Source organism: Triturus cristatus, chromosome 1_2 (assembly GCF_964204655.1).
Source record: "Triturus cristatus chromosome 1_2, aTriCri1.1, whole genome shotgun sequence".
Classification (NCBI taxonomy): Eukaryota; Metazoa; Chordata; class Amphibia; order Caudata; family Salamandridae; genus Triturus; species Triturus cristatus.
The window spans coordinates 216561613-216577517 of record NC_140580.1 but is presented as its reverse complement, the minus strand read 5'-3'; the positions used below and the strand labels follow the sequence as shown (position 1 = coordinate 216577517).

The window sequence follows — 15905 nt, the reverse complement described above, 5'->3', positions numbered from 1 at the left end:
CTGCCCTGAGCCCTAAAACTCAGCCTCCTAAAAACTACTCCGACCCCAGCCCCCCTCCCTGAGCCCTAAAGCCTGCAGAGCTGCTAGACAAATCATTATTGTGTAGATCCCACCAATCTGTAGGACCTGCACATTGTTTGGACAATATAAATTAAGGCTTAGTATCGAGACTGATTCCGGACACCCTGCAGGATATGTTGGCCTATTGACCAGTTAGCTCACAGTGCCACCATAAGCCCCCCTAACCTACCAGGGAGTGAATGGGTTTCTGGCAACCCCTGAACATGGCAACTCTGACCCCTCAGGGATCATAGAAACAGTACGGAACCTTTCGCTCAGTCACTCATGCTTACTTATTCTCAGAGAAATTGACAAACAATACACAGTGGCACATTTTCAATAATATTTATTGAACCAACGTTATTCTTGCATAAAATACATGTGCTGAAATGATTAGTAGACAGAAGCAGATAATCGTGATTACAAGCACCAAAAGCGCAAATAGTAGACATAGTTCTACCATGGTGCTAAACAATGTATATATGCAGACATAAAAGCATGACAGTAATCTAGCGTACTGCTACTATGCACCTAGAGTATGTGTAGGTGTAGAGCCAAGAGTCCCCCCAATGGACGATTCAAAGCCATCATTTGATGGGATAGAGTGAAGGACCCCGTCTTGGTCACAAACTTGACACCCCTCACAAGATGTCAGACAGCTGCACAGTGACTTCCCAGCATGCAAGGACCCTCGGTGTCAGCGAAAGTATCTTCTCTACTAATATGTCGGGATGCTATTTTTTTATAATAAAAAGCAGCCTTGCGATGTGCTCATAGACTAGTGATGTTATGGATATGTAGATAGACCTGTCACTCCGTGTATGAAGATAGTGATGGCATTTGTAAGTAGTGCGAAACGAGACCTTGTACATGATGTTCAGGGTGCTGTGATAATGTTGCGCGAAGCTAGATGTGAAAACAATTTTAGTTTCAGAGAAACTAATCCAACATTGTCGTGCATGCTAATATGTGCAAAAGGTCACAGCTGGAAATGTTATTTGTGAGGATAATGTAGGAAATAAGCTGCTTCGCTGCATGGGCCTAACAACAGGTACATCAGCATGGTGATGCACGCACTGCAACCCCGATCATATTCACGAACACCTGCTCAGGCAAGTGTAATTAATGGCATCTACCACTGCCTGATGTGGTGAGGGATTAGTATGGTGATAGCAGGGATCTGGGCCAGGGCAGAGGAGGTAACCTTCCAGGCCTAAAGGAGGGCCTTAAAAGTTAGAGGGCAAATATGCATGTTATAAATGGCACATACCACCATATGCATTCAGAGGTAAAGAAAGTAGTGCTTAACCCCGGGGTGGTTGAGGAGCATGAGTGGAACATGAATTGTAATCACCACCAGACATTTAGAAGATATTTTCCAAAGACATTGATAACGCTTCAGCGCCAGCTGCTACTCTTTCTGTTTACGTTACTCAGAGCAATCTAAAAATCCTTAAATTGGATACATAAAGTTCAAATATAGAACTATACAACATAACACAGAACAGGTAACTGCAATGGTTTGTTAGTAAAATGCAGTCGGAACTACTTACCCAGCTTTCCTGCGATCATGATCGTTGAGAGCTAGTTGGTACACATAGTCGCGCAGGTAGGTCTGTAGTTCCTGGTATGTACCAACCGTTTCATTGAATGTACTAGATGGAAAGATTAACAAAAGTCAAAGAATTAACAATTAAAGTAGTTGTCATCTTTTCATACATACATACACGTTGGGCACTTTGCTCAATAAGGGATTATGATTAAATGGACATAGGAAGGAGATATGGATAGGAATAATTGGTAGGCTTAGGGAAAGTGAGAAAGCAATGAGAAAACCACTGATATATCATCACTACCTTTTCCCAGTACAGAGTGCTCAGCGGAGAGAAGTTAAATAGTAAATTATAAGTCCCAGCTTTATTAAGACTTTGCATAACTGTAATGTAACACAAAGTGATTCGGTGCAATGCCTTGGTATGTATTTTCCAGCGCAAAAGGCATTTTGTTCTGGAAAGATGCCCTTTTCTCAGTTGACTAAAGGACTTTGCACTGCTTGGTGTCAAGGGGGCATTACAATTCATGGGATAATTGTGACATGTCCAGGCACAGGAAATGTTACTGAAGGGTATGCTTCCAGCACAAATCCTATGCTAGACATAGAACACACCTCTGCACCATGGCACGAGGCTGTGTGTTGCTAAAGGCAGCCTAATTAGAATGTCTGTGCAGAGGATGACAGCAGCAACAGGCCAGTTCTACTAGATATGGCTCTGCACTAAGTTTTCCCCCTTGCACAAGCAGTGCAGCTAATTTGGTAGTTGCGATGTGAAATATTAGTAAACCTACCTCTTGGTTTTCTAGTAATGGAGCAAACACATTCACTCCAGCTGACCTATAAGATGGTAGTGCAGTCGCGCGATGGAGCACAAATTGTTAAACATTGAAGGTGCTTTTTAGATGATACAATCTGATAAAATACAATAGAGAAGCCTACACTTTTCCTTAGTAGTTTGATAATGTAATCTCAAATGGATCACTGGAGATTTTTTAAATATCAAGCTGTACCTCAAGAGACCAAAATTAGGTGTGTGGATGTGTTACCTATATTGTGTAATAAAGCAGCCATTTTCTGAAACAGGTGCATTAGCAGATTGAAACAGGCCTTCTTAAGAAAGGGCCACAAACTGTAGAATGCCTTGACACTTTCTGTGAGGCCTACCCTCATTGTATGAAATACCTACTGCACTGTTCAATACAAATTGCACCTGCATGAACACACTTAGCTCCAAGAGCTAAGAACTGAACATAACAAGCATTTGAAATGCAATAGGTCTCGCATTCACGTGAGTTTGAGCTATTGGCACTGTAAATGACAATGCCTTTTATTTCACTGTAAATGACAATGCCTTTTATTTATATTTTGGTTTTAAAACATAAATAAAAGGCACTGTCATTTACAATACTAATAGCTTAAACTCTTGCAAATGCGAGATCTATTGCATTGCAAGAAAGGGCCTTTTCGACCGCTTGTTAGATTCTAAATATCAGAGGAAGAGACCAGCCTGCAACGTCTTCAAAGTAGTAATAAATACTGCAGTGAAGAAGATGAATATGTGTTGTAAATTACACAGACACAAAGTATGAAGTGAGAGTTACACATGATCTGAGCTATAAACACTAACAAAGCGATCCAACACCTTTCGCTCTGTGATTACACTGTCGCTGCTCAGGAGTTAGAGCGGGAGGGGGGCTTTTTCCTGTCCTCTCCGTGATTTGAGTGTGCAGAGTGGCATTGCGTAATGGCATTGCTATCTTTGGCCTAATAAAAAATACTCCAGCTGTAGTAGGGCCCTGGCTTCACCTCTTGGTGCAGGGCTGGCTGTGCTTTATGGCAGGCATGGAGTGAGGGATAGTCTCGGCTGCAGCTCCTCCCTCGTACAGTGCCCAGTGAGGAGAGGTGCTGAGGTGGTGGTACTGAAATTGGTGCTGGTGGTATTGGTGGTCGTGGCATTGGTGGTATTGGGGGTGATGGTACTGGTGGCGGTATTGGTGGTGGTGGTATTGGTATTGGTGGTGGCGTTGGTATTGGTGGTGATGGTATTGGTGGTGATGGTATTGGCTGTGGTGGTGGTATTGGTAGTGGTGGTATTGGTATTAGTGATATTGGTGGTGGTATTGGTGTTGGTGGTATTGGTGGTGGTATTGGTATTGTTGGTATTGGTGGTGGTGGTGGTGGTATTGCTGATATTAGTGGTATTGGTGGTAGTATTGGTTGTGGTGGTATTGGTGGCGGTGGTAGTATTGGTGGTGGTATTGGTGGTGGTGGTATTGGTGGTGGTAGTATTGGAGGTGGTGGTATTGGTAGAGGTGGTATTGGTGGCTCTAACTAGGCTCTCAGAAATTTTTCACCAGATCCAGCACCACCCCATGCACTATACAAAGCAGGATAAGTGATACTTCCCCACTTGCTTGAAATAATGAATCAATTAATTGCTAATTGCTTTGTCCCGACACCTTGGAAGCATGCCATGGTGAAGGCCATATTAAAATAAAAACCTGGATTCAGATGATTTGGTTAACTATCGCCCTATATCCCTGCTTCCAGTGATCATTAAAGCACTAGAAAAGCATGTTAATTCAGCCATCTCTGAATTTTGGGAAACTAACGGCCTTCTGCATTCGGCACACAGCACATAAACTGCACTGCTGGCCGTGGTGGAGGAATCTAAATTGATTCTCGATCAAGGGGGAGCAGTTCGACACTGTGAACTTTGACATACATGGGGAGAAGCACAGGAGGAGAGGTGTCTCGGGTGAGGCACTTAAATGGATCCAGTCCTACCTAGAGAACGGGACCTTCCTGGTTTTCTCAGGGGCAGCCACTTCTAAAGTTTTGGGACTCAGTGTTGGAGTACCCCAGGGATCTTCCCTGAGTCCCACATTATTTAATGTGTATATGTAGCCACGGGTGGATATCATCTTGCCTTACAGGATAAAAATGATCACCTATGCAGATGACACCCAGCTGATAATCTCCCTTAATGGCCCTTGTAACCCCTCTTCCGAATTGGAAACCTGCCTGGAAGAAGTGGCTTCATGGATGGAACACTGTTGCCTTAAACTGAATGGGGCAAAGACCGAACTAATGCTTCTGGGTAACACCTCCGGCCTGGACCTCAAACAGGTCTGGCCTAACTGCCTGGGACCTGTCCCTCCCCCAAAGACAAAGATAAAAAACCTGGGTGAGAGTAACAGGAGCATGTTTCGGCGCTATAAGACTTCTATGCAAGATTCTCCCCCTCTTGCCGATAAGTGCCAGGAGGATCCTGATACAGGCCCTGGTCCTATCACGCTTGGACTATGGAAACTCCTTATACCTTGGAGCACCCGCTGCAACGTTAAGGAAACTCCCAGTGGTTCAGAACTGTGTGGTCAGATTACTGCTGGGGGTACCGACTACACTGGCTACCTGTCTCCGACAGAGTAAAATTTAAGGCTCTGTGCATAGCCCATAGAACATTCTGGGGTAGTGGCCCAGCTATCAACAGACCTCTTATCACCACTTATTTCCCTCGAAAATGCCTCTGCTCTACCCATCTCCAATTGGCAGTTACCCCGAAAATAAAAAGGGCAAGAAGCAGAGGAAGATCATTCGTTTACAATGTGGCCAGACTGTGGAACGCAATGCCCCCCTTGATTCAAGCTGAATCACATCTGCTTCCCTTCCGGAAATTTCTTCAGACCTGGCTTTTCCAACAACCAGTTGCATAAAGCTTGCCGTTAAACCTCTGTCTAGACGCAAGCGCTGGGACTCCTTCGGGTGGCTATGCGCCATACCTCTTTCTAATTCTGATAGCTGCTATAATAAAATTGAGAACAAAATAACAGATATGAGGAGAATCCAAAGAAAGGAGAAACCTAAAACCTTCTATGCAAGAAACCGGGTGATAAGTCCTTAATAAAGGTAGTAAAAAAATTTCTCTCTCTGTTTTATACAGGTTGCAAACCAAAATAAAGTGCGAAGGTGCACATGCATCAACAAAAGCAAAAGCGATTCCTTAATAGCGAGAAATAAGGAATCGGTATTAAGGAATCGCTATTGTGAATGCATCAACAGATTCGGTAAAAAATAGCGATTCCTTAAAAATCGCTATATTTTACCGAATATCCAATAGCGAGGAACGCAAACACCCAAGAGCAAATTGCGAAATCGGTATTACCGAATTAGCTAATAGCGATTTCGGTAATAGCGAAATCGCTATTAGCGATTACGGAACAGACCAGGTCGCTCCGGGAACGTGTTTATGACATCACCATCCAGGAAATACTGCAGCCCCACCCTCATTGCCTCGTCAGAGGAGCAAACAGGAGCTGGGACTGGAGACTGGCTGAGCACATTGAAGCCACACTAACTGATCTACCCTCCAAAACAACCAGGATGGATAAGGAAGCACCATCCAGCGCAGAAGCTGCACGCAAGCGGAAACGCACGTTTTCCCACCGGGAGCTGGAGCACCTGATAGAGGGTGTGAGCAGCAAACACGATCGGCTGTTTGGAAAGCTGTCCCTAAAGGTGCCAGAGGCTGAGAAGCGGCGCATATGGCTGCGCATCCGGGAGAGGGTAAATGCAGTTGGAGTGACGCCCCGCAGCATTGACGACCTCAAAAAACGATGGTATGACCTGAGGAAGCGAGCAAAGGAGAGGATTGCGGAGAGGCTCCGGGAGGCATCCAGAACGGGAGGCGGACCTTCTACAGTGCAAGCTAACACTGCCCTGGAGGAGCTGGTGGAAGGGACGATCGAGCCTGAGGCCGTCGTGGGAGTAACCCAGATGGATACCTCCGGCGCAGCCACAAGTGCCCAAGGTAAGATGCATGCCTGTGCCCATACCCAGCATAGTGTAAATCCATTCCCATGCCCCCAGCAGGATCAGTGTGCGCATGCAGCTTTGGCCCACACAACTTTACTCTTAACACTAGTGCCTCATGGGAGTTGCAGTCCAGTCAGCCCGGTGTGCATGCACAGGATAAAATATAATTAAAAATCACCACATCAGTAGAAGCTGGATATAGACTGTTTATTTAGTGGATCACAGAGGGACATGTATGTTTACAATACTACGTAGGTGTAACTATCCCACTAACCATGCACTGTTTCACACACAGATGCATCTCCTGGGGACTCGGACGACAGCGGCCGGCTGATAATTTCCGAGACTCCAGCCGATTCCAACATGGATACAGCGCAGGATACGCACTCACCACCTCCACCTGCAACACCACCACCACCACCACCACCACCACCAGCACCACCACCAGCACCAGCAACACCTGCTCCTGCTACAACTTCGACTAAAGAGCGGAGACGCAGGTCCCAAGTTCGGCCCATGCAGGTGATGGAAACACCGCCTACTGCACCACCTGCACGTGTCAGACTCCCACAGCGCCGCAGGTCTCTGTGCAGTTCACTCTCCTTAGGCGACGTTGCTATCTCCCCAAATGCTGGCATAGAGGAAAGGATGCTGCGTGTCCAGCGCCTGCAGGGAAGACACATGGCGACAATCAGCTCCAACATAGCGCGCCTTGCGAAGGAAATGCGTGCCATGACTGCGGCAGTGAGGGACATGACCACTGTGGTGGCAGAGGGCAATGGGTACCTGAGGGAGGACATCCATGAGCTCACCCGTGCCATGAGGGAAGGCCATGAGAGCGAGAGGAGGAGGCACCGTCAGAACTTGGTGAGGTCCGCGGCCTCTACAAAAGCCATCACAAGGATGAGCAACAGCACCGCAGTGTTGGCACGCCGCTCAGTGTCACTGCAGGTGGACCTTGGACACTTTTGCGGGGATGTTGCCAAGGCTCCTGGACAGGTCACCGCTGCAGTAGAACACCTGCAGAGCGGCACATTCAGTGCTGGCGCTTTGGGAGGGGAGGACGGCAGTGAGGCTGCCTCGAGTGTGAGCAGTGTGTCTGTGGCAGAGGCCAGCACCAGGCGCCGCAGTTCGCGGTGCTCCATGGGGACAGGCCGTGGTGAGGCGTCGGAGACACCTGAGAGGAGGCTTGGCGTACGTGGCAAGCGCCACTAGACTGAATGACAGTCATACTTGACCGTGGTGGGGCAACCATGGTCCTCCCCTTCCTGACGCTGCACAGCCGTGACTAAAACGGCCATTTGTTGTTACAGTTTTCCTGGGGAGCATTCATTTCATAGCTTGTTTGGTCGCACATACCTCAGTGCTCCTGTGCATTAAACAGTTGCACCACCAATGAAATTGTAATGTTTCATTCTTACCTGCTTCAGAAATGATGTTGCATGATGTATGTCCGCCTCCTATGGCCCTCTGCTGTGTTAGGGACGTGTGCCTGTCGCTGTTGGGCGGGTGGTTGGTCATCCCGGTGGTCGTCATTCCTGTCCACCTCTATGGGTATCCCCCTTCTGGTCGCAATGTTGTGCAGCATAGCACATACAGCTACAATCCTGCAGCAGGTATCAGGTTTGTATAGCAAGGCGCCGCCAGTCTTATGTAGGATTCTAAAGTGACTCTTCAGAATCCCAAAGGTCCTCTCTATGACATTCCTTGTGCTTATGTGGGCGGCGTTGTATCGTTGCTCCTGTGGTGTTGCTGGATTGATGTAGGGGGTGAGTATATATTCCCGCAGGGCGTATGCACTGTCACCTAGAAGATAGAGGCGAAGACTTAGCAATGGTGATGTTCAGACATGTGTGGTGCTCATGTGTGGAAGAGGTATGTGTACGTACCAAGCAGGAGTCCCTCTCCAAATTCTCCGTTGAGTAGACGCCTGTGGATGCCACTGTGTCGGAATATGTAGGAGCCGTGTGTGCTCCCCGGAAATTGTGCCACTAGGTCCGTGATGATGTGCTTGGCATCGCACACAACCTGCACGTTGATTGAGTGGTATGACTTGCGGTTACGGAATATGTACTCATTTGCTGAGGGTGGACAGATGGGGATATGCGTACAGTCGATGCATCCAATTAAATGGGGGAATTGTGCCACCTGGTAGAATGCCTGTTTGTTGCGGTCCAACTGCTGTGGGGTTGTGGGGAAGCTGATGTGGGTGTGTATCATTGTCAGCATGGCATCTATGAATTTCTGGAAGAAGCGTGAGAGTGCGCTTTGCGATACGCCTCCAGCTACGGCGATTACCCCCTGGAAACTTCCTGAGGCCAGTAGGTGCAGGCTGCATAGGACCTGGACGTGCGCAGGGATTGCATTGGTCCGATGTGTCTGCTGCTGCAGTAGTGGATCCAGGTCTGCAATGAGGCGCATGATCATGGCACGATTCAGTCAATACTTCTCGTACACCTCGTCCTCATTTTGTCCGAGCAAGGTGATGCGCAGTCTGAATACTCTCTCCTGGACCCTTCTCCTGCGCTGTCCTGCGGCATTGATTCGCATCCTCCTTGCAAGCACGTAGAGGGCTGCCATTTTGTGCTAGCCAACAGGGTCTCCTGGGCCACATTTAAGGGTTTGCTGATTAGCACAATCAGTTGCACATGTGTAAATTTTTTTATGTCTTTCAAATATTTTTTTTTTTACTTTACCTCCAGGTCCTGGTTCCCCTTATTTTGCTCATGCTAAATAGAGATTTTTGGGATTTTCGGTATTTGCGACTGGTGTTGCATTGGGTAGCGATTGGTTATTAGCCATTGGCACTTGCCGGGAGCTATTTGTGATTTCGGTAATTGCGACTTCGGTATTTAGCGATTCGGTATTTTTGTGGATTGGTTAATTGCGATTAGTTATTTTTCCGGTATTTATTTAGCGATTCTTTATTTGCTCACAATTTGGGTTGATGCATTGGGAATCGGTTTTTGACACTCGCTAACGGGTGATTTTAGCGATTCGGTATTTTACCGACTGGATTTTTGCTTGATGCATGTGCCAGATAGTGCTTTGTTTTGTCATGTTATTACATGGGCACAAAGGAAGATTATTTGCCCATCCGCATTGCTGCGGGAAGGCGACTTAAAAAATCAATTAAGAGCAGGGAAAATCTAGTCAAATTAAATCGTTGTTGAAAACGTATTAATGTGACAAGGATGAGGTTCAGTAGCTGGCTCACCCTGGTTCAGCAACAGTAAATGATTAGCACTCGCTCTACTCCCATATGCAGTTTTAATAATAAGTTTTGTGTGCTGGGGGAAATAAGGAGGATTAAAATAAAAGTAATCTAAGTACAGTTCCTGAAATGATCATTTAAGATAACCGAAACCAAGGAATCGAACCAGGATTAGATAAAAGAAGACAATCTGAAATAATGCGCCTAGTAAATTCCAATTATGGAGTAAGCCAAATCTTTGCCCATAACAATAAGGGAGCCAGGTTAAGTCTATCTTCAATGTATCCTAAGCTCAGTTCTTGATGACAGAAAGACGTAGATTAACTTTTGGGTCCAGATAGAAGCCTTCATATAAAAATGTTCTCTACGCTCTGGAGCTTGGCGAAATTACTGAAGCCCCAAACTCCTGCCCCATAAGAGGCACTCATAAGGCATTTTGCTTTGTACAAGGTGAGCATCTCTTTGACAGGTTTCTGACCCAGATGGGTGGCAAATCGAACAAGAGTCTCCATAGCTTTAGTGACCTGCATAGTTCTTAATGCCACTAGAGAATCGATAGAGAATTGGGAGATAAAGACAATTCCCAAATGAAAAATGCTTGGAACTTTCCCAACCACCATGCCCTGTACCTTAAATATTTTGGACTTGGTTCTTTTAGGAGCACACACCATGGTATATGATTTTTTTTGGTTCACTTTTAGATCCATAGATTTCATACAAGCTACAAAGGCATCCAGAAATGTATGCAAACTATTTGCTGTCCTAGCTATTAGGACAGCATTGTCTTCATATAATAGTGTAGGGATAAAATCCTTTCCAGCTTTGGAATAGTCCATTTTTTTCCTTCAACAAGTGGGGCACTAGTTTGTATAAGTAATGAATTAAAAAGGGGCAAAGATACAGCCATGCCGGACTTCCTTGGTTGATGGTAAGGAGTTTGTTTTCTCACCATTTGGACCAAACCTAATCCTTACTGTGGTCCCAGAGTGTAATTTACGTAATAGGATGGCAAGTGGTTCCTCCACTCCCATATTGCTCATCCTGACCCACAATGTATTCCGATTGACAGTGTCAAAAGCACTTGATAGGTCCATGAAGGCAAGATGTAAGGAGCTCTTCATGGACCTAATGTACTTACCTACAATCAGGAACAAATTGAGGCATTATTCTGTGGTTCCGAATCCTCACTGAAAACCGTACTGGACCCCTGATAGTACATGGTTGATAGCTCCCCATTCTTCTAAGCAGCCAGGAGGACTCTTCCTAAGACCTTTACGGTAGAGTCAATCAGCGAGAGGTCGATAACAAGCTGGATCATTTTTGTCCTCCTTTTTAAAAACCGGAACTATCATCGCTCACTCCAAGAGCCAGGCAGAGGACCGGTGATAGCAGTTCTAATAACATTTGTTAGTAATGGGGCCTAGAGACTGATACAGTCCTCAAACAAATCCGGACCAGGAGCTTTAAGGTAAAAACCCAGAGTGACAGCATTTCCCACCTCTTTTACTAAGATGCCCTCACTAAAAACATATATTTGATCCACTTTTACGTCCCCTACAGATTCCTGAATGCCTGAGACTTGAACATAATTTAAAGGGTTTTTTGAGAGGTGATTTCTGAAAAAACTGGGGGGTTCACAACCTCTCAAAACTTTATCATGTCCTTAAGGGACCCTACTGAAACTAGGGCTGTTCAAGCCTCTGTCCTCTACTCGTGTTTTCTCTGGTAAATCTTGGCCTTATAGTTATTCCTATTTGGCTTAGCTAACATTTGATCTTGGGCAGTCATTTGTAAAGCACCTTTAAGTTCTCTATGTACTTTTGAACAAGCACTATCAAACTGCCCGATTACTGGCTTCTCCTTATTACGGTGGCTTTTGACCATAATGCCCCATGAAATAGCCTAGCTCAGAGTCAGAAAACCACATACAATTACAGCTGGAGAGTTTCTTGGGTTAGACAACTGTAAATGAGTTTGAGATTTTCATAAACGATTTTCCCTTAAATTTCGATAGGTTGACCTGTCCCCATTTTAACCTAATGCCCTGACTAGGGTTATATATAATTGGAGCTTCCAAAGTTTGTTTATAACCTAAATTTACTCAAAAAACGCGGTTAAAGGATTGTGGTCACTGGCACAGTGGGGTAAAACATTATCTTCCTCCACTAAGCTAGCAAAAATGCTAGATATCAGCATAAAATCCATAACACTATCATGACCCCCCCCTCCCTCCCACAAAGGTCTGGCACTGTATTAGAGGAGCTACAACACATTCATTTACAAAAGACAGATCATATGTCAATATTATGCTGTTTAATGCTTCCTCGTGGGGGACTGTTAGAAAAGTGGTTTCAGGTTAGCTAGGTTATGCACCCCCTTGGTAGCTTGGCAGAGCAGTCAGGCTTATCCCAGAGGCACACACACACACACACCAGTGACACACTAGGCACAACACAAAACTACACCAGGTTATATATGAGAAATATCCTTTGTATTACACACCAAACACATTAGACCACAACTACATAAATCACTGTGCCACTAGGCACTTGTCATACACATACCAGTGGGTGCACTAAAGCACATACCCCTAAGGTGCCTATGTTACACAAAGATCATGAAACACTATTACTCTACCTGTTAGGCAGCTCCTGCGGAGGGAAAACACTTTTACATGGCATCACATTTAGGACAATAAACCAAATACTTGTAACGTGCCCATATCATGCATGAAACCAAAATGCAGTAGTTAGCTTCCCATAACCCACCATATATCACTGTACATAAATCTGCCAAAGATAACTCTTCAGAATACCAGAAAGGTCGTAGGAGGTAGAGCCCATTAGGCTCTTAACATACCTAAGCCCACAGCGACGCCTGCACGCCTATTAAGGAGACCGCGGCAAATCCTCAACCGGAATCGAGGGCCTCCGTCAAGGATCCATCCGTCCCAACAACCACGCCACAGGGCCTGAGGTATGTGCACCCAAAGGGGGGGGGAGGCATACACTGCCTACCCCCGTGAGGAGACCTCACTGGGTCCCCCGTGGGTGAAACAAGGAAGTGTGGCTGCCCTGGACCTCGGAAAGCTGCTGGGGAACCAGGCGGCATTCCAAAAATGGTTGGAGCAATGTTGCAGCATGTCCGTAGCCCTCTTAGGACTCATGGCCCGCTGGGAACCAAAGGACTAGAGCTCCCAGAGCTGCATCGGCTGTCTCCACAGGGGCAGAGCCAGCTGCACAGCAATGTGAGTCTCCGGCTTCCTCCAGCGGCTGGGCCCCGCCTCCCTCTGGCACAGCAACGCGGGGTAGGCTACCACCCAGGACTTCCTCTTTCCTGTAGGCGGAGTCCTGTTGCAGCACTCTGTTTGCCACGGCAACCTCAGGAGATCCGTGTTCAGGATTTCTTTTCTTGGCACAGCCTTCTGGGCTGATGCCAGGTGATTGTGCCTCATGCCGGTCTATACTGCACTAGCTGTAGTGTAATCGGCACACACAGTACAGTGCTTTAAAGGCAACCAGCACTGCAACACGTGCCAATCAGGGAGCAGAGCCGAAAGCATTCCTCCCAGATTTTGAAATGAAGCGCTCAACACATGCTTCCTTCTAGGAAACCACAAGGCATACGGACAGTCCAGTCCGGCCTCTGCTCCAGGCCGGAGCAACCACTGCAGGCCGTCCTACCCCACACAAGTCAAGGCCAGCGAACCTCACACAGCTTCTCCAGCTCTTCTCCCAGACAGGTTTACTTTTCTTAGATATTGCATGGATATTTCCTGAATTCTTTGATCTCCCTGAGACTTCCAACAAGAGGCAAGCACACACACGCCCTTGGAGATTCCCTTCCCAAGCAAGATACCACAGTAGGGCAAAAAGAGTCAGACTTTTTCTTCCACCACAGACAGAAGCAGCAACTGCAGGCCGACCCAACCCTCACTCAGAAAAGGCAGTGCTCCTCACACAGTCCTTCTGCTCTTCTTCTTGGCAGGGTCCTCTAGTTCCTGGAAGTAATGTAAAATCATGCGGTTTTAGGTACAATACTGAAATCCCATTTTTTTTCATTGTTCTCTTTTCTGGAAGGGTCTCTGAACCCAGTCCAAACCAGTCCTGTCTTCCCTGGTACAGCATGACCACAGGGGGCAGAGACCGCATTGTGAAAAAGGAGATACAGCCTATTCAGGTGCAAGCGAAACTCCTCCCACCACTCTAAATGCTGACCACGTCTATTCAGCCCTACGATGAGTCACCCAGGCAAGGCAGAGCACACCTCAACCCTCCTAGTGACTCTAGAGTGAATGCACATCCCCAGCTCCTGTCACGCAAACACCAGACGCTGAATACATAAACAGCCAGAGGCACACAGAATGGTAAAGTTTGTAAATGCCCCATTTCCAAAGTGGCAAAAAGTGCGTTAATAAATTCTGAGTTCAGAGAGTCTAAACTCCATTTTTCTATCCCTCGGAAAAGTTGCACATGTTAGAATGTTACAGTGCAACCCCAATGCCTATGGGACAGACAGCCTTTCAATAGTGAAAAACGAAATACACAGTATTGCACTATAAGGACATGTCACACACACAAGTACATGTCCTAACTTTAACATACACTGCACCCTGCCGATGGGGCTTCCTTGGGCCTACAATAGGGGTGCCTTACATGTAAGGAAAGGGAAGGTTTGGGCCTGGCAAGTGGGTATACTTGCCAGGGCAACATGGCAGTTTACAACTGTGCGTGCTGACTCTACAGTGGTAGGTCTGCGACACATTTACAGGGCTACTCATGTGGGTGGCACAACCAGTGCTCCAAGCCCGTCCACTAGTAGCATTTGATTTACAGGCCCTGGTACACACATACACTTTTCTAGGGACTTACCAGTAAATCAAATATGCCAATCATGGATATCCAATCCTATCACAATTTTTACAGTGACCGTATGCACTTTAGCACTGATCAGCAGTGGTAAAGTACCCAGCACCCTATAGCCAACAAAAACAGGGTCAGACAAATAGGAGGAAAAAGACAAACAGTTTGGGGATAAACCTCTCAAAAAGGCCAGGTGACATTGGATAACCTTCATTATTTTCCATTCCACATACCCGTGAGCCGCTATATTTGCACACTATGCAATGAAAATCACCCAAACCAAAAAAATACATAGTGGGTTTCTTTTAGCAGTTACTCTACAAATCTAATTTCTTTTTAATAGAATTAATCTACCCCTAGTGTAGGCCCTAAACAGCCCCTGGGTCGGGGAACACTGTATTTAAAAAGTGGGCCATGTACTTTTAAGTTGTACATGTCCTAGTCGTAAAAACTGTTAAATTAGTTTTTCACTATTGCAGGGCCTACCTTTTCCATAGGAGAACATTGTGTTACCTTATTACATTAAATACCGATAATTTTTGTATGGGTACTGGTAGGAATGTCATGTTTACACTCAAATGGATTGTAATTTAAACCCTATTTAATGGTAAAGTCGGATTTTGAGTCACAATTCTGAAAATGCCACTTTAATAAACTTTGCATTTTCTTGTCCTAATCAATTGCTGCCTGCAGATTGTATCCTGGGTCATATGACTAGGTGTTGTTGGCAGTACGCCTTTGAGTATTCCTCCGTGACAGTAACTCAAATGAAAAATAACTGTTGGCAAGATGGGAGGGGCAGAGCTGTGCACAGCCACACTTAAATTTCAAATGAGCTTCCTCTGCACACTCGCAAATGACTTCACCCCCACTTGCCAACAACATCCTGCCAATGTTTGGCAAGAGCACTTTGGTGCTCTATATACCAACATTACTTGCTCCACTATTACAGGGTTACATCCTTTTGACCCATCTCCAACTGCAGCAATGATTTGCTTCTCCAAGGAGGAAGTCCTGGCCTCTATTGTGGCAACTGCACCTCCCAAAGTTCCCAGACCGGAATCCCAGGTGACCGATTTCGCTCTGACAAAGAAAACTGGTCAGTGTACATAATGGAACTCTCCATTGCCATCACTGGGGGAGCCCAACTTCATGACTCATGAAAGGGAGCCATAGTGAGCCCTATTTTTAAAAAGGGAGACAGGAGCAACTCGTCCAAAAACAGGTCTATCAGCTTAATTGATTGCATACAACAAGTATTCTCCTGCTCCCTTCTAGTGAGGATACAAGATTGGATGGCTCACAATCATATTTTGTCCCCACTACAAGCAGGATTTTGGAATAAATCAGGAACAATTGATCAGTTCTTCCGCTTCTTACTCCATTACTGGAAGGTGGT

General features: G+C 46.0%; 1 protein-coding gene across 2 annotated transcripts in view; it reads right to left on the bottom strand.

Moving 5' to 3' along the window:
* Positions 1-15905, bottom strand: part of LOC146867068 (cGMP-dependent protein kinase 2-like) — a 1824148-nt gene that overhangs the window by 749479 nt on the left and 1058764 nt on the right. For both annotated transcript variants that reach the window (XM_085603485.1, XM_085603486.1), the window contains exon 10: positions 1614-1715. In XM_085603485.1, coding sequence (XP_085459611.1) covers positions 1614-1715 — 102 coding nt within the window. The remainder of the gene's footprint in view (positions 1-1613; positions 1716-15905) is intronic.